The sequence below is a fragment of the Lampris incognitus genome, chromosome 9 (genome assembly GCF_029633865.1).
Source record: "Lampris incognitus isolate fLamInc1 chromosome 9, fLamInc1.hap2, whole genome shotgun sequence".
NCBI classification, from domain to species: Eukaryota; Metazoa; Chordata; class Actinopteri; order Lampriformes; family Lampridae; genus Lampris; species Lampris incognitus.
The window spans coordinates 23,735,934-23,759,980 of NC_079219.1; the positions used below are offsets into that span (position 1 = coordinate 23,735,934).

A 24,047-nucleotide genomic window follows, 5' to 3' on the forward strand; every position below is an offset into this window, starting at 1 on the left:
GTGTGTGTGTGTGTGTGTGTGTGTGTCTCACTGCAGCACAGGGTTGTTATGTAAGCAGTACTAGGCCATCTGAGGGCTGACAGGATGGTTCTCTGCTTCAGGACAGAGACACACAGCTCTCAGGGACCATGACCCCAGCCTGGCTGGAACAATACAGCCATGCTGTTTGTCCATGGTACTTTGGTTTTAAAACCAGATTTCACATTATCCTTGTTTAAACATCAATGTCACAATTGGAGTGAATGATCAATGAATGTCTGCCCCACATTTTAGAAGTAATAATTTAATGCAAAACACAAAACAAATAATTCATATGTGCTGACAGTATGACTATTTACTAGATGACATCACTGCCAATGCCCTGATCATCGAATAAAGGTGCTTGACTGTTTATAACCTGAGGTGAAATGTGTGATGAGAATGTCAAATGATCTTTCTGGCAGCCTGTCCAGGGTGTCTCCCCGCTGCCTGCTGTCCAATGACTGCTGGAATAGGCTCCAGCATCCCGTGACCCCAATAGGGATAAGTGGCTTTGATAATGGATGGATGGATGGATGTAGTAGTCCATGATTCCCCCATTCCTTTAATAATGTTTTATTAAAAGGAATGCTGGAATTCTTCTTCTTCTTTTGGCTTGTTCCCTGTTTCTCAGGGGTCACCACAGTGGATTTTATAGTTTCCATTGGTACCATGTGAGGGCACAGCCCTAATGGCGGCCATTGTTAACCCGGGCCTCGACTGATCCAGTACAGTTTTGTCAATCTGCATACTGATATGGCAAAATTTTATGCTGGATGCCCTTCCTGACACAACCTCTAACCCTATGGACGGGGGCACAGGTAAAGTGCTGGATGCCATCCCAGTATTCATGGACTTGCGCCCATGCCTGTCGCATTAAAAAAGGAATGATGGAATTATTTTTCTTCATTTCTTCTTGTTCACATTTCTCTCTCTTTTGCTACACACAGTACTTATAACTTTATTCATACTTTGTGCTTTTAATAAACCAAGAAAAAACACTTAAAACATTATCCACAACACCTTCCTCCTTAAGCTGCTTACCTTGAGTATATCCCTGTAGCCCTGAACATTACAGCTATTTGCAGGGTCATCCTCTGCCTCCTCCTCTTCCTCAGTGGCCTCGTAGCCTTCATCGGGGCAGTGGTCTTGTTCAGCCACAGTCATGTTAGTCATGAGGTCAATGAGCTGCTCCAGAGGAGGGCTTAGCTCCCTCTCCTCATTCTCCTTAAGACCATAGTCCAAAGCCTTGTAGATCATGATGCCCAGGGACTCGATCATCTAAAGTATCACACAGAACCAAGATTAATGTGGAGATTATAAAGCTGCTATGCCATGTAAACAAATGTTAAATCTCTTTTTGTTGGCCCTGACAAGATAGTTTTCATGTAAGCATTACATGTGTACATCTGACCTGAGCAGCAAGGTATATCCGACATCTGAGAATTGAAATGATTGTCATAGTCCACTGACTTTTTTCATTCTTATCCCCTAAAAAGCATGTTCAGATTATTGGATTTTTGAGGTGCTGAAATAATCAATGACTGCTGTCTGAGCATGGAAATAGCCATCAACAAATATATATATATACACAATGCTTTTAATGGATTTCTAAACCATTTGTTTTGATTTATATCCTTTCAAATGTCAGTGTCCTGGGCAAACAAAATCCAATATGCCTATTGATTTGCTCATTTGTTATGCATTACAATGCCCTATTGTGTACCAAACCCTGGCTGAACAGCTGTAATATAGGGACCGCATGATACAGACGTTGAGACAGAACAGGTCCCCCTCAGCCATTCACACACACATATAAACTGATGAGCCAAAACATTATGACCACCTGCCTAATATACTGTTTGTCCTCCGTGTGCTGCCAAAACAGTGCTGACCCACCGAGGCATGGACACTACAAGACCCCTGAAGGTGTCCTGTGGTATCTGGCAGCAAGATGTTAGCAGCAGATCCTTCAAGTCCTGTAAGTTGCAAGGTGGAGCCGCTATGGATTGGACTTGTCGGTCCAGCACATCCCACAGATGCTCGATCCGACTGACATCTGGAGAATTTGAAGGCCAAGGCAACACCTTGAACACTTCATCATGTTCTTCAAACCATTCCCGAACAATGTGTGCAGTGTGGCAAGGTACATTATTCTGCTGAAAGAGGCCACTGCCATCAGGGAATAGCAGTCATGAAGGGGTTACCTGGTCTGCAATGATGTTTAGGTAGGTGGCACGTGTCAAATTGACGTCCCCATGAATGGCCAGACCCAGGATTTCCCAGCAGATCACTGCCCAGAGAACCACACTCCCTCCACCTGCTTATCATCTTCCCATGGTGCATCTCGGTGCCATCACTTCCTCAGGTAAACAGCACACACGTACACAGCCATCCATGGAATCTAAAAGAAAACAGGACTGATTGGACCAGCCGACCTTGTTCCACTGCTCCAAGGTCCAGTTCCAATGCTTGCGTGCCCATTGTAGGTGCTTTCAGCAGTTAACAGGGGTCATCATGGGCACTCTGACCAGTCTACGGCTACGCAGCCCCATATGCAGCAGGGTGTGATGCACTGTGTTGTGACACATTCCTCCCGTAACCGTCATTAAAATTTTCTGTGACTTGTGCCACAGTAGACCTTCTGTTAGCTCAGACTAGATGGGATAGCCTTGGGCGCCAGACACCCTGTCGCCAGTTTATGGTTTGTCCCTCTTCAGATCACTGTTAGTAGGGACTCACCACTGCTGATCAGGAGCACCCCACAAGCCTTGTTGTTTCAGAGATGCTCTGATGCAGTCGTCTGGCCATGACAATTTGGCCCTTGTCATAGTCGCTCAGGTCTTTACTCCTGCTCATTTCTCCTGCATCCAACATGTTGACTACAAAAACTGATTGTTCGCTTACCATCTGATCTACCCAGACCTTGATATGTGCCCTTGTTTGGACGTGATCACAGTTATTCAGTTCACCTGTGAGTGGTCATAATGTTTTGGCTCATCAGTGTACATGTGCACACACACTTGCACCCATCAGCCATCAACAAATATTGCAGCCTGATCCTAATGCACATTACTAAGGGAAGATCATGTGATTAAATGATGCATGAAGGGAAAAAGTCATCGTTACCGTCATCATCACAACAATCATGTCTTTGTGCTGATATTGAAGATATTCTGTGTGTTTAGAGATAAACGCTACAGTGATGCATTTTGAAAGCCCAACTGGTTCAGGCAGACTTCGACCACAAAACAGTTATAATAATGGATCACTACACAATGACTGCTGCAGATCCTGCACCTTTATCCAAGATAAAATACTCAAAATACCCAAAGTATCAGAATATACCTACACATCAAATGAGTTTGCAGTTCACTTGCAAGTTAATTACACAGTAAATCTATAAGCGATCAGACCCAGGATACATTAGCTTTCTCAGAACCATTGAAAGAGCTCCACAATTACTTATAGTGCAGATGTAGTCCATTTTCTCAAGATCTAAAGAAATTCAAGGTGTTTGACTAAAAAAATAAATAAAAAAAAATTTACAAAAAAGTTTGTTTATCAGCCCACTGTAAAATAATGCTAACTGAGAGCTTGAACGGTCTGTATAAGGAATATAAATGGTCAGGTTAGTGAATGTGTTTATGCTTGGAGGTCAGGAGATGCTAAACTTTATTATAGAGATCAAGCGACCCCAAGAAAGGAGAGTCATGCTGAATAAAGCCAGAAATCACTAAACAGAGCGTGCCAAGACCGAGACAAAAGACAGGACTTGGAAATCACACAGGGGATTATTCTGCCGTCCTGAACACCGAGAAAAGAGCGAGAAAGGCGAGCAAGCCTGAAAGAAAGAAAAAAGAAAGGTGGGAAGAAATTGTGAGCGACAGCGAGAAAGACTGAGGAAATGAGGGAGAGAAGAGGAATGATATGGAAGAGAGGAAAGTGTAGACAGCAAAAGGAAAGACAGACAGTGAGTGACAGAATAGGTAGTCTGTTGTCCGGAAGAGTATAAAGTAGGTCAGCGGAGGACTGAGAAAGGTGAGACTTCAAAGGAAAGCAAGTGATTTTAAGAGTGGAGGATGGGCGTGTTTTTGTAGACACGAGATCGAGTGCAAGGTCACATGACCCTCTCAGATGGCATGGTGGCCCAGTGGTTGGCACTGTTGCCTCACAGTAAGAAGGTCCTGGGTTTGAACCCCAGGCTGTCCCAGGTCTTTTCTGTGTGGAGTTTGCATGTTCTCCTAGTGTCTACATGGGTTTCTGACGGGTGCGCCGGTTTTCTCCTACCATCAAAAAGACATGCATGTTAGGGTTGATACACCTGTTTGTGCCCCTGACCAAGGCAATGCCAAAAAAAAAATGGAGTTGGTCCCCAGGCGGTGCACTGTGGCTGACCACTGCTCTTAGTATAGGATGGAGTAAATGCAGATGTGAATTTCATTTTATGTATGTACGTACATATGTACAATGACAAATAAAGTATTTTTGTCATCTAGTTGGATCAATAGGCCGCTTGGCACGTACAAGGGTCCTCATCTCTCGATCAGAATACCTGGGAACAGGCCTTCCTCTGGGGGAATTACTGCAGCGAGGATGAAAGACACGTCTGTGTCTGAGCTCAACCCTGCTCCCCACCCACTGATATACAACACCATGCAACCGCCCAAAAGGCAGGCACACTTACGCACTAACACAAAAATGCATGCAACACCAGTCACTTATAAATATGTGCGCACGCACACACATATAGGTGCCTGAATGCACACAAACAAATTTACTACACACGCCCCACAGGGACCAGCCATAACATAACCTCAGGCAAATACTGAGTGATAATCTTCCATTGACAACGAACTCACACACACACTCAAACCACAGAAAATATGAGGATGTGGGATATGAGAGGCCCGCCCTGTAGATAATGGTTTTACATGTGAGCTATGTGGAATTTCAGGCTTTCATACCCGATTTCCAGCTACAGTTGTGTCCTCCGTGCTACACAGGATGGTCAAAAGCTGAGACAGTAAGACAGTACAATTTGCTGAAGAGCTATCTAAAAGGAAAATAAAATCAAATGTATGGGGGAAAGTACAATAAATTGCTTTGATCTTTGTTGATCCGGGGCACAATATGATCAATTCTGAACATGGGATAGGCTCCAGCATCCCCGCGACCCTGACAGCAGGATAAGTGGTTCGGATAATGGATGGATGGACGGTGTTGGGACGTTTGCCCTTACCGTTTTTTTAGATAAAAAGAAGTGGTGATCCAGAGCCAGATATACAACAAGGCTATGAATACTAGGAAGATACAGCCTCTGTCACTGATTACAAGGCCTAATGTGAGATCGCTCAACAATAAACTGGGTGAAGTGGCAATTCAGCTCAAGTCTAAAGATTTAGAGGGAACAACTTAATTCGCCTCACTGAAAGGCAGAAATTTTGATATAAGTGCGGAAATAAACTGGCCAGGGTTGCTAACATGGCTAACAAGATCATAGGCAGCCAGCAAAGGCGGCATCTAAGCCATTGCCAACCATTTTTTATTTTTATATATCAAAACGAGGAAAGCCATTTCCCCTTGCTAGACTTCAACATGACTCACTAGTCATATCAATGTTACACTTGTTATTATCAGGAATCAGGAACACTTTGTCATTTCACTTCATGTACATGAAATGAAACAGCAGTGCAACACAAAGACAAAAACACAAAAACTACAAGAACACATATAGCCAAACTAGAACACATATATATCCAAACTAGAACACATATATCCAAACTAGAACACATATATCCAAACTACATAACAAAAAAAATCACTGTCCAGGAGAACGAACGCCAGCCAGGATTACTGTCGGAACTGTCGGTCCGCATGGGCTAGCAGTTAGCTTAGCCTGCCCTGCTTCCACGTCCTGTCAGACCGCCCTCGGTGTTTCTTCTTTGGGCACAGCTCCAGTCAGTGTTGGGGTCCTTGGGCCCACTGGACGCCGCAGACCAGGCTCCCCCAGCCGATCCAACACCAGCTCTCCCAGCCAGACACCCTTGATATACCTCCCCGCTCTCCACACGACACCAAAAACACAGTCAACGCTAGGCGAGGCCACCGCCAGACCGCTCTCGGTGCCATCGGAACTGCAGGTCTGCATGGGCTAGCAGTTAGCTTAGCCTGCCCCGCTTCCGCATCCTGTCAGACCGCCCTCAGTGTTTCCTCTTCAAGCGTAGCTCCAGGCAGGGCCACGGTCCATGGGCCCACAGGATGCAGCAGACCAAGCTCTCCCAGCCAGTCCAGCGCCAGCTCTCCCAGCCATCAAATGAAGACACGAACTTATATGCAGACGTGGACAAAGACACTGCATGGACAGCACTGGGTGAGGTCGCCACAAATGTAAGTTCACACCGCTATCTTCCCACACCGGTACTGGGTAAGGCTGCTGCAAACATAAGTTCGCGCCGCCATCTTTATGAACATTATAATATCATTACGAACACTATATGGACCCTTTTAGTTGTTTGTAGAGTAAACTGACACTACTTCAGATGATCCCACACTATCAGTTCATATATGAAACAGATGGATATCTGAATTCTCTGACAGTCTTGCCTAAGCATGACTAAAAAGAGCCTGATGAGATCATGTCAGACATATTATTCTCTAAAAACCAACTGTAACTATAACTAATTCACAGAAGACAAGACTTCTCCTTGACTCCACAATGCGAGTGAACTAAAAATCTATAAAATTTCTCATCTCACCTATTAGCTCCCACACTTGCAAATGAAAAAAAAAAAACAAAGGAGGGGTTTGGGGGTCAAAGGTCAAGCATCATTTGGTCAAAGACATAAGGTCAGAAAGAAAATAAATACAACTGCTTTCTTAGTTTATCCTACTGTCTTGGGGGTAGGACACCTTGGCATTTTTCACAACAGTTAAAATAAATGGCATAAAAAATTGACATATTACTTAATACTTGAAAATAATTTGTTAATCCTCCACTCCTCCTTCATTCATTCAATGTTTTAACAGCTCACACTTTTCCTTCATGTGAATGTTTTCTGTACACTACAGAAAATATCCAAGATTCAAATTACTGGTGAATCATTTATTCATGTAATTTTTTTTTAAAATTGCTCTGAAATAATCCCAAGGCTTATTTTTTTTATGTTCCCCCAACCACAGAGAAATGTTATCAAGAATATGAGGACAGTTGATAAGTGTATCCAAATGCAATACGGATTTTCCTTGGTTATAAACCTACAGATGGCAAATTCTGCTTCAATTACACACAATGCGAGCGTGATGTCTGCGTTCACAGGGCCTCGTTCTCCTCTAAACACCCATGCCATCGCCTAGTTTTATTTATCATCAACACCCACGTACAGTATATATCTGTCTGCTATCCACCCACCGTCTGCTGCTGGGTTTCAGAGCAGCAATGGTGCACAACAGATTCAGATTAGGGCTTCGCTTCATTCATCTAGGTACACTGGGCCGTTACGATAAGATATCATTTTCTGAGCCATTTAGGTTTAAATTTCACAAACCGAACTGTGGTACAAGATATCAGGTGCAAGGAGGACAGGATGTGATACAAGAACAGAGCTTCAGGTTAACAGGAGAACATACAGTTTGTGTTTCCACCCCATCACACTGCAAAATGATGTAATGGGCCCCTCTGGGTTCAACTGCCAGGTGTCTACCATTCACTGTTTATTGGTTACTGTACGTTCCCGAGTGTCACACTTTTAGATATTCCAGGCTTTTGGGAAAATTAATTCAGCAAAAGTGATGCAACAGCAATCACACGTTCCTAGTTTACTGCACTTGAAAAACACATGCAAGAAACTATCCCGTATGCATCACATGACACGTCTTCTGGATTTCACAGGATATGATAGAAAAACAGCCTGCCAGTGAGTTTGTTCTTGGCTTGGACTCGACCCATTTCTCTTTCTGAGAAGACTTTAGGTCCTTAGCATGGAAAGGAGGCTGGGAGTAAATAAATTTGAAGATCACGAGAACTTGAGAATTTTCTATATAAACACAGACATGTGATACTGAGAATCTTATTTAAGTTGGGCGATTTCTGAGAAGACGTAGGGCAATTCTCACAACAACACAAGACCAGTCTATGGAAAATGTGTGACACCAAGAACTACTTTATGCAAATTCAACAACCCAACATTTATCAGCATCTGCCAAAACTTTTACAAAGAAAGTTTTAAATGTTTATACTTCGTCTTAGTGGGTTTGCATTAACAAGGCTATGGAAAGGCAAATAAACAGGCCACCTACTACTATTACTTTCCGCTGCTCCCGTTAGGGGTTGCCGCAATGAATCATCCATTTCCATCTCTTCCTGTCCTCTGCATCTTCCTCTGTCACACCCGACACCTGCATGTCCTCTCTCACAAGATCCATAAACCTCCTCTTTGGCCTTCCTCTTTTCCTCTTCCCTGGCAGCGCCATATTCAGCATCCTTCTCCCAATATACCTAGCATCTCTCATCCACACATGTCCAAGCCATCTCAGTCTTGCCTCTCTTGCTTTGTCTCCAAACCATCTAACCTGAGCTGTCCCTCTAATATACTCATTCCTAATCCTGTCCTTCTTCATCACTCCCAATGAAAATCTTATCATCTTCAACTCTGCTACCTCCAGCCCCGCCTCCTGTCTTTTCGTCAACGCCATTGTCCCCAAACCATATAACATAGCTGGTCTCACAACCATTTTGTAAAAATCCTCTTTAACTCTTGCTGGTACCCTTCTATTGCAAAGTACTCCTGACACTCTTCTCCACCCACTCCACCCTGCCTGCACTCTCTTCTTCACCTCTCTTCTGCACTCCCCGTTTCTTTGGACAGTTGACCCCAAGTATTTAAACTTATATGACTTAGTCACCTCTACTCCTTGCATCCTAACCATTCCACTGTCCTTCCTCTCATTCACGCATTATGTATTCCATCTTGCTCCTACTGACTTTAATTTCTCTTCTCTCCAGTGCATACCTCCACCTCTCCAGGCTCTCCTCAACCTGCACCCTACTCTCACTACAGATCACAATGTCATTCGCAAACATCATAGTCCACGGAGATTCCTGCCTGATCTTGTCCATCACCATCGGAAACAAGAAAGGGCTCAGAGCTGATCCTTGATGTAATCCCACCTCCACCTTGAACCCATCTGTCTTTACAACCACGAACCTCAACCACTGTCACACTTTCCTCATACATATCCTGCACCACTCCTACATACTTCTCTGCAACTCCCGACTTCCTCATACAATACTACACCTCCTCTCTCGGCACCCTGTCGTATGCTTTCTCTAAATCCACAAAGACACAATGTAACTCCTTCTGGCCATCTCTATACGTATCAATCAACCTTCTCAAAGCAAACATCACATCTGTAGTGCTCTTTCATGGCATGAAACCATACTGCTGCTCGCTAATCGTCAGCTCTTCTCCTATTACTCTTTCCCATATCTTCATGCTGTGGGTGATCAACTTTATACCCCTGTAGTTGCTACAGTTCTGCACATCAACCTTGTTCTTGAAAATCAGTACCTGTATGCTTCTTCTCCACTCCTCAGGCATCCTCTCACTTTCCAAGATTGTGTTAAACAATCTAGTTAAAAACCCCACTGCCATCTCTCCTGAACATCTCCATGCCTCCACAGGTATGTAATCTGGACCAACTGCCTTTCCACTCTTCATCCTCTTCATAGCTGCCCTCACTTCCTCCTTGCTAATCAATCGCACTTCCTGACTCACTATCCCCACATCATCCAACCTTCTCTCTCTCTCATTTTCTTCATTCATCAGCCCCTCAAAGTACTCCTTCCACCTTCTCAACACACTCTCCTCACTTGTCAGCACATTTCCATCTCTATCCTTGATCGCCCTTACCTGCTGCACATCCTTCCCAGCTCGGCCCCTCTGTTTAGCCAATCGGTAAAAGTCCTTTTCTCCTTCCTTAGTGTCTAACCTCTCATACAACTCACCATACGCCTTTTCCTTTGCCAGCTCTCTCTTTGCTTTACGCTGCATCTCCTTGTACTCCTGTCTACTTTCTTCATCTCTCTGACTATCCCACTTCTTCTTTGCCAACCTCTTCCTCTGTATACTTTGCTGTACTTCCTCATCTCACCACCAAGTCTCCTTGTATTCCTTCCTTATAAAATGAAAAAGTTTTTTTTTTTTTGGGGGGGGGGTTCCCCATTTTTTTCCTCCCCAACTGTATACAGCCAATTACCCCACTCTTCCAAGCCATCCCGGCCGCCGCTCCACCCCCTCTGTCGATCCGGGGAGGGCTGCAGACTACCACATGCTTCCTCCGATACATGTAGAGTTGCCAGCTGCTTGTTTTCACCTGACAGTAAGGAGTTTCACCAGGATGACGTAGCGTGTGGGAGGATCACGCTATTCCCCCCAGTCCCCCCCCCAAACAGGCGCCCCGACCAATGAGAGGGGGTGCTAGTGCAGCGACCAGGACACATACCCAAATCCGGCTTCCCACCCGCAGACGCGCCAATTATGTCTGTAGGGATGCCCGACCAACCTAGAGGTAACAGGGATTCAAACAGGCAATCCCCGTGTTGGTAAGCAACTGAATAGGCCGCCACACTATGCCCTTTTGAACAAGTCGTTTATATATCTGCAATACAAATATATGTCCAATGTGGTCAAATCAAAGGCAGTGCTACAGCTGTACAGCTCAAGCTCATGTTATACCATTTTGTCATTGTCTGAAATATACACGCTGAGCTGTTATTTTACATGTCTCTGACAACAAGGGAAAATTTCAAATCTAGGGTTTCAGTTTTACCTCACATAATTTTCATTCATTATGACTTTAGTGTTTCAACTTAAAAACCAACGTCATGACTCAATTCAGATAATGCTGTTTCTTGGGTCCTCCCCTGAGGCACGCATACAACCCATTCTTCAGAAACTGGCTAACGTTCAACCCCCCAAAATATAAGTAGAACACAATATCAGTCTCTTAATTCTATGCATTTGGGGTCTGCGGTGGTGCAGCGGTCTAAGCATCGGCTTTGTGTCAATGCAGTTGCCCACTGGGGACCGGGGTTCGCGCCTCGGTCTCGTCAGATCCGACTATGGCCGGACTTGATGAAGCAGCAGTAATTGTCAACGCTGTCTTCGGGAGGGGGGCGGAGTCGGCTTGTGTTCGTCACATGAATGCGTCTCTGTGTGTGTGGGAAAAAGCAGTGATTCAGCCTGGATTCACCTTGTCATGGAAGTGGCGAGGCGTCTCCTTTGAGACTGCCGGCCGGAGAGATGCAGTTGGCGAACGCATGCAGTACGAGGGTGGGTGTTTGAACTAGAATAGGGAGCGATTGGCCACTAAATTGGGAAAAATCAGAAATAAGTCTTTAAAAAAGAAACATTCTATGCATTTGTGTATAGTGCATGAGTGCAGTAGTGCATTCAAGGTCTGAAGAGGAGGCCTGTTAGTGGATAATTTAAATTCCAGACCTGCTGAACAACTACGCTGAACGTGCCATTTAGCAAAACAGTTAACCGGTGGAGCTGGTCAGGAGTCAACAGTAAAACGCTGTGGTTGTACTTGGAGGCTCACATATGTGATGTATGCAATTATGCATGTGTGAAACATCAGTGCTAAAAAAAAGGGCTTACACACTCATTCAGCTTTCCTAGAAAAAAAAGTATCAGAAAGTTGAATCAGTTCATCTAGACACAACGTTTATTGGGAGAAACATTTCATCACTCATCTAAGTGACCCCTTCAGTCTCAACTGACTGCAGGTATCCCCACCCTTATAAACAATACAGTTGCATAACGACTGAAACCAACGATCGGTTTCATGTGCAAATTGCGATAAGCATTAACTAGAGTTACAATGGCCATGTGTACTATTCACAGAGGATTGGGGAATAGTTGCAATCACAGCATTGTAAGATGGTGACAGATGCACTGTTGGCACCCCCCACCCCCACCCCGGTTCAGGGATGGTTGTTCCCTCTTAACATAGATGGCCTCTTTGATTCCCTGTTCAAACCAGTACTCCTCCTTAACAAGGATGTGCACATCCTCATCCTTGAAAGAGTGGCCACTGGCCTGTAGATGGGTGTAGAATGTGGAGTCCTGGCCTGACGTGTTAGCTCTCTTCTGTTGTGGCACCCTCTTACTGTGTAACAGGAAGTCTTGTTTATCCTATAATTTAATGAATTCCTTGCAATGTCAGTGAATTTTCAAAGGTAATGAGAGATGATTCAGTAGAGCTGTGCTCTCCCTTAATGTCTAGCTTCACCATTGGAAAGGCTCACTTGGACTGATGTCATTGATAACTGTCCCACTGGGCACTGAAATACTGAAACTCCACAATGTACTAAAGGGAAGTTTTGATTACTGAAGCCTTTACAGATTTCTAATTCTGTAGGTCTTGGAAATGAGCCCAAAGGCATTAAATTTCTGGATATTCTATTACATCTGTCCAAACATTTGAACGTCATTGGGTGGCACAGTGGCCCAGTGGTTAGCACTGTTGCCTCACAGCAAGGTCTTGGGTTTGAACCCCAGGCTGTCCCGGGTCCTTTCTGTGTGGAGTTTGCACATTCTCTCGTGTCTGCGTGGGTTTCCTCCAGGTGCTGCTGTTTACTCCCACCATCAAAAAGACATGCATATTAGGGGTGATACTCCTGTCTGTGCCCCTGACCGAGGCAATAGAAAAAAAATAACTGGAGTTGGTCCCAAGGCACTGCGAGGCGGCTGCCCCTGCACCTAGCTAAACAGCTAGGAAGGGTTAAATGCAAGAAGTAAATTTCATTTGTATGTATGTACAAAATGACCAAAAAAGAGTATTCTATTCTAGTCTAGTCATAATTTCTGGACTGTTTCGTTAATCAGATTTAATTTTAAAATAAAAAGTAATTACATAGGTGCAGTTACTTAATAACACGGCCTTCAATTAAATCAGAAGACTAACAAAACCATACCCGATCAATTACATGTGCCATCTTTTTAGAAGGTCGACACCGGACCAGGAATCAGATCACAGAGAACTCAATCTATGCATTTCATAACTGGTGATGTCAATACTGAGTGGTGGAAAGGAACTGACTGGCCATTATTGCCGAACCCACTCTTTAAATCTCTTTGACAAAGAATCCTTCACACCCCGGGTGTCATAATTTGATCAATTTATGGGGCAAAAACAAGTGCAGGTTCCTTTCTCTCAGATATAAACCATCTTATTTTGAAGAGGTCTTTTCAGTAATTCTTCTGCTTGACTATGCAATGACCTCTGGCTGTCATATGACTGAGTTGGCTGCTGTGGTTCACTGTTCAGCAGATATGCATCTCTTATCATTTCCCATAACACAGCGAGCAGAGATAAATCACCTAAATCACATCGTATGAACACCTATCACTCAATCTCCTTACACAGCCCGTGTTTGTCTTTCTAGTGCGTCATCCCTCCCTGTCCCTTTTTTTCCTCTTATAAAAGCACATTTATAGCTTGCACAAATCATTCTCAAAGCAAACTTTTTCTGTCAAACGATTTAGCAAAACTAATTCCCAAAGTAAATTATTTCCAATTCCGCATTCCTGACTTGAAAGCTCCAAAGCCGGACATTAATGGAAAACTAGCCACGAATGGTTAAACTTTCACAGAGATGTGTGATGAAGCATGATCCACACTCTTGAGAAGCTACGCCACATCACGGGACCCCAAAGGTCCAACAGCAACATCTTGAGAGGACCACTGGGAAATGGGCTATAAAGAAGGGAAACATTTGAGATAACATTTAACACTTTTTATGCCCTTATTAACTAAGTTAAGGATGGCAGAAGTGTTTTGGGATAGCTGAAGAGTATGGTCGTATTGTCAGTTCAAATAAATTTTAAAAAAAACAAAGCAAATGTACATTGGGATGACTGGGCACAAAACCAAGTTTGAGCTTTAAGTTCTGGGTATTTGCAATTCTTATAGTCTCTGAGTGATTGGCTGAGTAAAGCAGAGTCACCTGACTCACAGCTGTCAACAGAGAGCATCATTTGGTAGAGTACATGTGTTTGAATCCATGTGTGATTAATGGGTGTGCCGGCATGCACAATTGTGTCCCCTAGTTGGAGAAAATGTTGCATACAAACTGCGGCAAGTCATGCTAATAGGAGCAGAAAATCTGCCAAGTGGGATTTTACGCTGTCAAGTGTCAAGCACCTTAAACAACTTGCCAGTATTTCAGTATTTTTGTCAGCCAGTCCCTAACACACTGTATTGTATAAACTCCTCATCAGTTGTGCAAAGCTGCTTACAGAGGATTTGCATATAGTTTTTCACATTCTCAACATATGTGTGTGTGTGTGTGTGTGTGTGTGTGTGTGTGTGTGTGTGTGTGTGTGTGTGTGTGTGTGTGTGTGTGTGTGTGTGTGTGTGATCTATTCACTGTCCATCTGTTATCACAGCTCAATTACCATCACAACCCAACAGTCCCAAGTCCAGAAATCCCTCAGAAACAACACAGCGTCCGGTGAACTTAGCATGGATCCAGATTGGGCCCATTTGCTCACTATTAAACAGTTTTGTTAGTGAAACCTATTCAAGCTATGTGGAACCATGCTTTCACATTGAATGAACATCCAGCAATGTATCTTCTGCTTGCTTCTTCTCACTCTTTAAACATTTATGGCCACAACCACTAAACAAGCACTGCTGTCAGCGCAGAGAAAGTCAGTTGACAAGGCGGCTGGATGAGACAAATTTACATTAATTACATCTTACCCACCAAAGCTTTTCTCAAAAGCTTGGCCATAAGGCGTGACATTTAAACAGCCAAGCAGGCCAACTGTGAGACCTGAGGCTGTGGTGTAAGTAAAATCCCCAGGCTGAGGGAAAGACAGATTGGACATGTGCAATCATATGGCAGACTCTATGACATGGAAAAGACATCAGAAATAAAAAAACAACAACTTGTTGTTGCTTGTCGTGACGAATCAAATTTTCAGACTCTGCTACTGTGTACCTTAAGAAATGAAATGAAAGCCACTTTGTTTGACATTGTATTCATATGAGTATACAATTAAATTAGTTCTCTGCATTTAGCCCATCCTATTGTAAAGGAGCAGTGGGCAGCTGCAGCGCCCGGGGATCAACTCCAGTTCTTCTTTCCATTGCCTTGCTCAAGCGCACAGTCAGGAGTATTAACCCTAACATTCATGTCTTTTCGATGGTGGAGGGAAACCGGAGCACCCGGAGGAAACCCACACAGACACGGGGAGAACATGCAAACTCCACACATAAAGGACCTGGGATGACCTGAGGTTCGAACCCAGGACCTTCTTGCTGTGAGGCAACAGTGCTAACCACTGGGCCACCATGCCGCCAGTGCAATTATATGATCTTGATGCTAGAAACAGATAACTGTAGGTGCGTCCCAGCGCAATGCAAAAAAAAAGAAGATATTTACAGACACGATGACCATACTGTGTACAGGTGGCTGTGAATGTTCTCATTCATCCAGGTCATGGTTATCCAAAGGAGTTGAATCAAGTGCAACTGGACTTGATATATATCTGTGAAGACGTTTCGCCTCTCATCCAAGAGGCTTCCTCAGTTCGTGCCTTTCTGGCTAGACGAAGCTAGTCTGACTGGCTGGTGATGAGACTCAGAATTTATCCTCTTTGGAGTCGTTGTCAGAGCTATAGCTCTGACAACGACTCCAAAGAGGATAAATCCACTGTTGATATGTAATGATGACATACATGGATATATATATATATATATATATATATACACTACCGTTCAAAAGTTTGGGATCACCCAAACAATTTTGTGTTTTCCATGAAAAGTCACACTTATTCGCCACCATATGTTGTGAAATGAATAGAAAATAGAGTCAAGACATTGACAAGGTTAGAAATAATGATTTGTATTTGAAATAAGATTTTTTTTACATCAAACTTTGCTTTCGTCAAAGAATCCTCCATTTGCAGCAATTACAGCATTGCAGACCTTTGGCATTCTAGCTGTTAATTTGTTGAGGTAATCTGGAGAAATTGCACCCCACGCTTCCAGAAGCAGCTCCCACAAGTTGGATTGGTTGGATGGGCACTTCTTGCGTACCATACGGTCAAGCTGCTCCCACAACAGCTCAATGGGGTTCAGATCTGGTGACTGCGCTGGCCACTCCATTACCGATAGAATACCAGCTGCCTGCTTCTGCTCTAAATAGTTCTTGCACAATTTGGAGGTGTGTTTAGGGTCATTGTCCTGTTGTAGGATGAAATTGGCTCCAATCAAGCGCTGTCCACTGGGTATGGCATGGCGTTGCAAAATGGAGTGATAGCCTTCCTTATTCAGAATCCCTTTTACCCTGTACAAATCTCCCACCTTACCAGCACCAAAGCAACCCCAGACCATCACATTACCTCCACCATGCTTAACAGATGGCGTCAGGCATTCTTCCAGCATCTTTTCATTTGTTCTGCGTCTCACAAACGTTCTTCTTTGTGATCCAAACACCTCAAACTTGGATTCATCTGTCCACAACACTTTTTTCCAGTCTTCCTCTGTCCAATGTCTGTGTTCTTTTGCCCATCTTAATCTTTTTCTTTTATTGGTCAGTCTCAGATATGGCTTTTTCTTTGCCACTCTGCCCTGAAGCCCAGAATCCCGCAGCCGCCTCTTCACTGTAGATGTTGATACTGGTGTTTTGCGGGTACTATTTAATGAAGATGCCAGTTGGGGACGTGTGAGGCGTCTGTTTCTCAAACTAGAGACTCTAATGTACTTATCTTCTTGCTCAGTTGTGCAACGCGGCCTCCCACTTCTTTTTCTACTCTGGTTAGAGCCTGTTTGTGCTGTCCTCTGAAGGGAGTAGTACACACCGGTGTAGGAAATCTTCAATTTCTTAGCAATTTCTCGCATGGAATAGCCTTCATTTCTAAGAACAAGAATAGACTGTCGAGTTTCAGATGAAAGTTCTCTTTTTCTGGCCATTTTGAGCGTTTAATTGACCCCACAAATGTGATGCTCCAGAAACTCAATCTGCTCAAAGGAAGGTCAGTTTTGTAGCTTCTGTAACGAGCTAAACTGTTTTCGGATGTGTGAACATGATTGCACAAGGGTTTTCTAATCATCAATTAGCCTTCTGAGCCAATGAGCAAACACATTGTACCATTAGAACACTGGAGTGATAGTTGCTTGAAATGGGCCTGTATACACCTATGTAGATATTGCACCAAAAACCAGACATTTGCAGCTAGAATAGTCATTTACCACATTAGCAATGTATAGAGTGTATTTCTTTAAAGTTAAGACTAGTTTAAAGTTATCTTCATTGAACAGTACAGTGCTTTTCCTTCAAAAATATGGACATTTCAATGTGATCCCAAACTTTTGAACGGTAGTGTATATTAAAGTTAAGTTACTCACCTCTGTCAGTGTGCAAGGGCTGTATTTACCTGCAGATCAAGCAAGAGAGCAATGTTAGACAAAGTAGGTGACAGCCCAAGAATAAAGCAACTTACATAATACAATGTGTTTCATCCCATCGTAATAAAAGTTTCTCCAGTATACCAAAACTACACTGATGTTTCTATACAAAGAACTGCAGACATCAGATCGTCCATTTCTCTTACACCAAGGTAGCTGACTTGAACAGTTTTACAGCATTGGACGCTGCAAAATGATTTCATTAGTCCAAATTTAACTTCCACTTCATCTCATGACCTGGTAAATCTGTTTGTAGGATGACTTCAAAGGAGAACAACATGTTGCATATGTGTATTCTTACCCAAAAAGGTGAACCAATCACTGTTACTGGTTGTTATTGTCTTTTACAGAACATTTAGTTTATAACATTTAGTAAATACGAAGAATTAATCCTTTTTCCCCGTTCCTATTTTTTGGGGGGATTTCCCCCCCCATTTTTCTCCCCAATTGTATCCGGCCAATTATCCCACTCTTCTGAGCCGTCTCGGTTGCTGCTCCACCCCCTCTGCCGATCCGAGGAGGGCTGCAAACTACCACATGCCTCCTCCGATACATGTGGAGTTGCCAGCCGCTTCTTTTCACCTGACAGTGAGGAGTTTCGCCAGGGGGACGTAGCGCATGGGAGGATCACGCTATTCCCCCCAGTTCCGCCTCCCCCCTGAACAGGCGCCCTGACCGACCAGAGGAGGCGCTAGTGCAGCGACCAGCACACATACCCACAGCCAGCTTCCCACCCGCAGACACAGCCAGTTGTGTCTGTTGGGGACGTCCAACCAAGCCGGAGGTAACACGGGGATTCGAACCGGCAACCCCCATGTTGGTAGGTAACGGCATAGACTGCTACGCCACCCGGACACCTTTCCCCTTCCCTATCTTGTCATTACTTTGCTTAAAAGACCAGAATCTTTGGTTTCAAGTCAAGTCAAGTCAAGTCAAGTCAAGTCAATTGTATTTGTATAGCCCAATATCACAAATTACGAATTTGCCTCAGTGGGCTTAACAGCAACACAACATCCTGTCCTTAGACCCTCTCATCGAATAAGGAACAACTCCCTAAAAAAAAAAACCTTTAACAGGGAGAAAAAAATAGAAAGAAACTTCAGGGAGAGCAACAGGGCAACATTTCAGAGTTCGTACCTTTTTCTTTTTTTTTCATTTCACTGCACTCGGGACTTGTACTTGTGTGTATGTGACAAATAAAACTCTTGAATCTTGAACCTTGAATCAGAGGAGGGATCTCTCCCCCAAGACGGGCAATGTGCAATGGATGTTGTGTTTACACAATTTACATAATACAACAGCGAAAGAGGATAAACAGAATTATAATGGACTTATAAAATTTATGGAGAATATGATGGGCAGGATGCCAAGCAGTGTCCAGACACCACCGGAACAGTCCAGGACCCAAGCCACGTGACCACCATCATCATGTAAAAAAAAAATTAAATGGAACATAAGTTATAACTCACTACCAGCCACATCAAGATTCATTTTTGATTCCAGAGTACTCATTTGGGGATCCAGACTGATAAAGAATAAAGGAATCAATTCATAGGGCATAGATATGCATAGTTACACAAACTGAGCTCCATAGAAAGTAAGTGCAGTGCAAAATGTGTGTGACTAGAAGCTTAAGTGCATATATGACGATGTCCAAAAGTCATGAATGCCATTTGCTTGAACTTATATCTCAATGCATGTGATATCCTTGGGGGTCTCCATTGTCTCAAGCTTCATAGAAATCCCTGCATCTGTTCATGCGCAAGCCATTTTTCATCAAAGGCCTGATAAGCAGGCATAAAAAAACATTTGAGGCAAAGCCATTTGAAGAAGAAAGAGTGGACATCTGGCATGTTGATGTTGCAGAAAACAGGGGATATAGGATCCTTATGATCAATGCCAATGGTTTATTCTTACTTTGATACTGAGAGACGTTTTTTTAAATCATCAAATGCTGGCAGAAAAGCCTTGTGGTTCTGCACGCCTCGAATCTTACTTGTTAGAGATTTGCTTCTCTTCTCTGATCGTCTTACACCCAGGATCATAAACTAACTTCAGAGACCGTGCTCTGTCCACTCATCACGCAAACTAGGCCAGTCTCAAATGAAAGACCCACTCCATGTCTACTTCATTCAAAATTAATGGACGTCAATGTTTCCCTTAATATCTCAATTTGCTTTTACTTCAGTAACGTCTGCTAATCTATTACTTCAACTAATGCCAGTTTTGCACTGTGTTGTAACATACCATAATGCAATAATACATTACAGCATACATCCGTTATTACTTAAACTTGCATAGTAAAATTGCAACACCTGACATCTGGTTGAATGTGCATATTTTTTTATACTCCACATGTAACCAAATATGGTTAGTTGTGGATACTGGCATCATTGGGGAGAAGTTGAGGAGCATGATATTTTTCATGAGAGCCATTGCATTGTCTATCAGATTATAAAGATCTATACCTCTGTTATACTTTACTTATCAGGGGGAGAGAGAGTCCCCAATAAACCAAACTGAAAATTAGAGCAGCAGATTTACCCTAAAAATTGAATCCGTTTGTCCACCTACACTAACTAAAAAACTAAGTCATATGGGAATATAACAGTGACATTTACAGTTAGTATATTTCCTTATTTGAAAACAACCTCATTTCTATAGTGACACCTACAGAAAGGAGTCACAATAACTAAGAGGCAGATAACAACACCAGCAGTCAACTTAAAGAATAAGTTCGCCCTTTTTGACCCTAGACTTCATCAAAACATTGTCGGGCATCATTTAGCTTCATGCAGATCAAAACTTCACTGATCTCTTCAGTATTGAGAAACTTGCCAATTTGCTGAACCTTCTCACTGGGTTTCAGTCCAATGAGGCAATCGTTAAAACCTTCAAAAACCATGACATATCTCCTGTTCAAAAACAGGAAGCTCACAGTACAGTCAGACATGCGATCTGTTAAAAAATTAGTCACCTACCATTCTTTCTATCAAATTAAGTGTCTTTATCTCATAGATTGGCAGAAGAAGAAAGTCAAGGGACAGCGTAGTTGTAGCAAGGAAAACCTTTTTTGCAGGACTGCCGAGCAACAGGACTTCCTGCTCTCACAGAGCAGAAGTTTACAGATGGTTAGGATGTGCTGCATCAGCTGCAAAAAGTAGTTCCTATCAAATCACATTGTGCTCCTGTTCAAAACATATTCTGAGTAAACATAAAACAAATGAAGATACATATGACAATACTGTGAGCTTCCTAGTTTTGCAAAGGAGATATATCATGGTTTTTAAATGCTTAAAACAATTGCTCCATTGGACTATACAGAAACCCAGTGAAAAGATTCAGCAAAGTGGTAAGTTTCTCAGTACTGAAATTCAATGAGGTTTGTGCTGTGCAATTTTATATTAAGTTCAATAATGATTTATTGATACCTGAGTCCAAAAAAGGGGACCTATCATTTAAGCTTTGGTGAATTACAATAATATAGCTGCATTAATTACATATTTTTTCAGCTAAGATATAGCAGCATCAATTTTAGCAACTCAAGTGCCAAATCTGGTCATTTTGAGAGTATGAATGGGAGTGGAGGAGAGTAGATAAACTTCAGCCCAGGAGCTCTTCTCGTCTCCATCTTTACACTTGAGAAGAAAACATGGGGTTGAAAATAGCAGCACACATGGAAGAGGGTAATTAGAGGATGCAAATTAAAAAGAACACCCCCAACTAGGTCCAATCTACTGGACATTACATTCTCCAACAGTTTAACAGGAACTCTAATCCTTTGGTGCCTTCTTTTTTTACCTATCATAGGGTCACAATACAAAAACCTCAGGATTTAAAACATATAGAAGAAGGACCAGGAAGAGTTATTATACGATATATGCGCTAATTGCATTGTTAGATTCACATCACCGTTGCGGTTTCACGTCTTGTAATTGGATCCCTATTAGTTATGGAACTACAGTTCTTCAGTTGAACAGTATAATTTCGACATGAACTGGTTCTTAGAAGAACAACAGAGCAAGTACAGTCACCAAAAAGCAACAGCGCCACAAAAAGTTAGCCGCTCAATAACACTATACATAAGTATCCTCTCTGCAATGCTCCAAAGGGTGTGGATATCGTGTGAAAAACACATCCTTTTGAGCCCTTTCGTAGTCCATTCAAGAGTGAAATAGGTAGACATAATTAGCCTATCTGTCAGTAAATATGCCTGTTAAGCGCGCTGTGTTCTGAGCGTGAGAGAAAAATGATTCAACTACACAGGATGAAGTCATGAAGCAAGAGACGTGCCAGGTCTCTGTTTGTCAAGAGACATTTATGTTTAACTGTTCACTTTCGACTTAAGCTCATATTCAGACACACCCAGCAATTAACGTACATCACATGGCATGGCATGACAGCGTCATCAACCGTTTCTCAACACTGGGGTTTGAGTCAAGACAGTTAATACATATATGAGTACCCTGCCACCTGAGTGAACCTAGTTGCCTATCTTAGAACTTGTTAAGATGCACCTTTAACCTTTTCACCATGACGTTTGAGCAATGCAAAGAACTGCTGCGTGATTTTGTTATGAACAGAACGATACGGGATCACTGTCTTAAGTTTGTAATTGAAAGTTGGCCAAATATTGACTGCACATTTTCGACTGAGTAGCTACCGTTATGTATTATTTACATAATACTGCATTCGGATTGGACGCTTAACACTGCCGAACCACTTGGACAGAGTTTAAAGTTAGCTCGACTGAATCATGGCTTTAGCTAACCAGGAAAGCGAACGGACATGAACTGACAATTCTCTTTTTTTTCAATCAAAAGATTGATTTGTTTGTGCGCGTTAAAAGGTGATGAAACGTCTTACTTGCTTCTCTTTCCAAGCCGTGATTTTAAAATCCTACCTGGTGTAAAATCCTACCCAAAAAGAAAAAAGGAAACTGCGTGGGCAACAATAGGAGGGAGAGGCTAAGAGAGAATAGCGGTGGCAGTGCAGAAACTATACTTTGTAAATGTTCTTATCAATGAACATTAGAAAGTTGAATTGTAAAAGAAAAAACACAATAAATCTTTGAAGTCTTAAGCCTTCATTTATTTTTAGATGTTCTCGTTTATGCACATTTTGGCGCTATCGCGCCCCCTCCAAGTCTACGCAGATGGTACAGCTAGACGTCACTTCCTGAGTGAGTGAGTGAGTGATTGGTCTACCGACAAATCCATGAGGTGAGTTGTATCAAGTCGCTACCTATTCAGTTCTTCGTCGTTTCACAGAATAATTCCAATGAATAGTGGCTGTCCTATTACTGCTGCACTGTCAGTGGTGAACAAATGAATCACCAAAACAACATGGGAAGGCCCACAAGTCTCCCATAGAAAAGTCAGACCTCTGAGAGCATTACGTAGTCTTTCACGCACACTTAGTCGGATCTCGAGTTCACGTTTCAGCGTCACATGCTTTAGGCTCGGCAGCATAATAACCTACTGAACTAAAGAATGGCCAACAGGCAATAGAAAAAAAGGACTAGACAATGCCATAGGCTCTATACAAATAAACACACTTTAGTTTACATTGCCTTACATTACATTACATCGCCATTTTTGGGGTGAAGTTGCTTTCACATGATCCCTAGCCACCGTCAGTTTCAGAGCAGCATGGGATCCCTGCTGAAGAGAATAATGCATTCCTTTGTTTATCAGCCAAGGAAGCTGGCAACACCTTGGCCGAGGGCTGCGGAATGGTCAACTATAACGTCAGCTATCATGTGGCCTTAGATTCATACAGTTGTTCAAGATGCCCGCAGCAAACTGTGAAGTATGTAATCGCTATTCAGAATTACCTACCCCAAACTGAAATGACAGCTACTAAGTAGGCAAATGCATGGTGCGAAGATTCAGTGCAATATTAATGGGGGGGGGGGGCATGCAGCCAATCAGGGTTTAAATTGTGCACGTCTTTTTTCGTCAAACATCTCAATTAGAAACTTCGACGTCCTCAACCTCAACAGCATTGTTTTTAAATGCAAGAAATTGCCGTGGCCTGCATAGAGCTGGATGATATTATATAACAGGCTATCTTTACCTGACATGCTTTGATACTGTATTGTAACAGAGCCGTCTTTCTGAATCCTCACATCCCCAGGTCCGTCTATTCGTCTCCAGTAATCCGTCCCTGATGCGGAGGTCCCCCTGCATTCCCCCGCTCCCTTTGACAGCGTCCGGCAGCATTGATAACACACCCCCCAAGCCTGCTCCTCGTTTATCGGTTGGCTGTAAAGCGTCAGTATCTCCCCCAACGACAGATCCTCTCCTCTCTCCTCCGCTCCATCCATCTTGGCCAGCCGGGCGCGATGCTGCTCATCTCTGTGGACTGCGGTCTCAGTCAGCTCTCCTTCGTCCGCATCTCGCCGTTTCGCCATTCTTTCATTATTTCAGCACAGCAGGCCCGATGACGAGATCAAGTCCTGGCTGATGCATGAATCGAGGCAACCCAGAGACATTGATGCTCTCTCCTTCTCCCTCTCCTTTATCAGTCAGCGGAGTCCAAAC

At 43.1% G+C, this 24,047-nt stretch overlaps 1 protein-coding gene across 1 annotated transcript in view; it reads right to left on the minus strand.

Annotated features, from left to right (window-relative positions):
* The window catches only part of spire1b (spire-type actin nucleation factor 1b), a 57,304-nt gene extending 33,257 nt beyond the window's left edge, over positions 1 to 24,047 (minus strand). Inside the window, exons 1-3 of the mRNA XM_056286392.1 lie at positions 23,581 to 24,047; positions 17,443 to 17,471; positions 1,063 to 1,299 (exon numbers count right to left, since the gene is read on the minus strand). Of these exons, the coding sequence (XP_056142367.1) occupies positions 1,063 to 1,299; positions 17,443 to 17,471; positions 23,581 to 23,917 (603 nt within the window). The 5' untranslated portion in view covers positions 23,918 to 24,047. The remainder of the gene's footprint in view (positions 1 to 1,062; positions 1,300 to 17,442; positions 17,472 to 23,580) is intronic.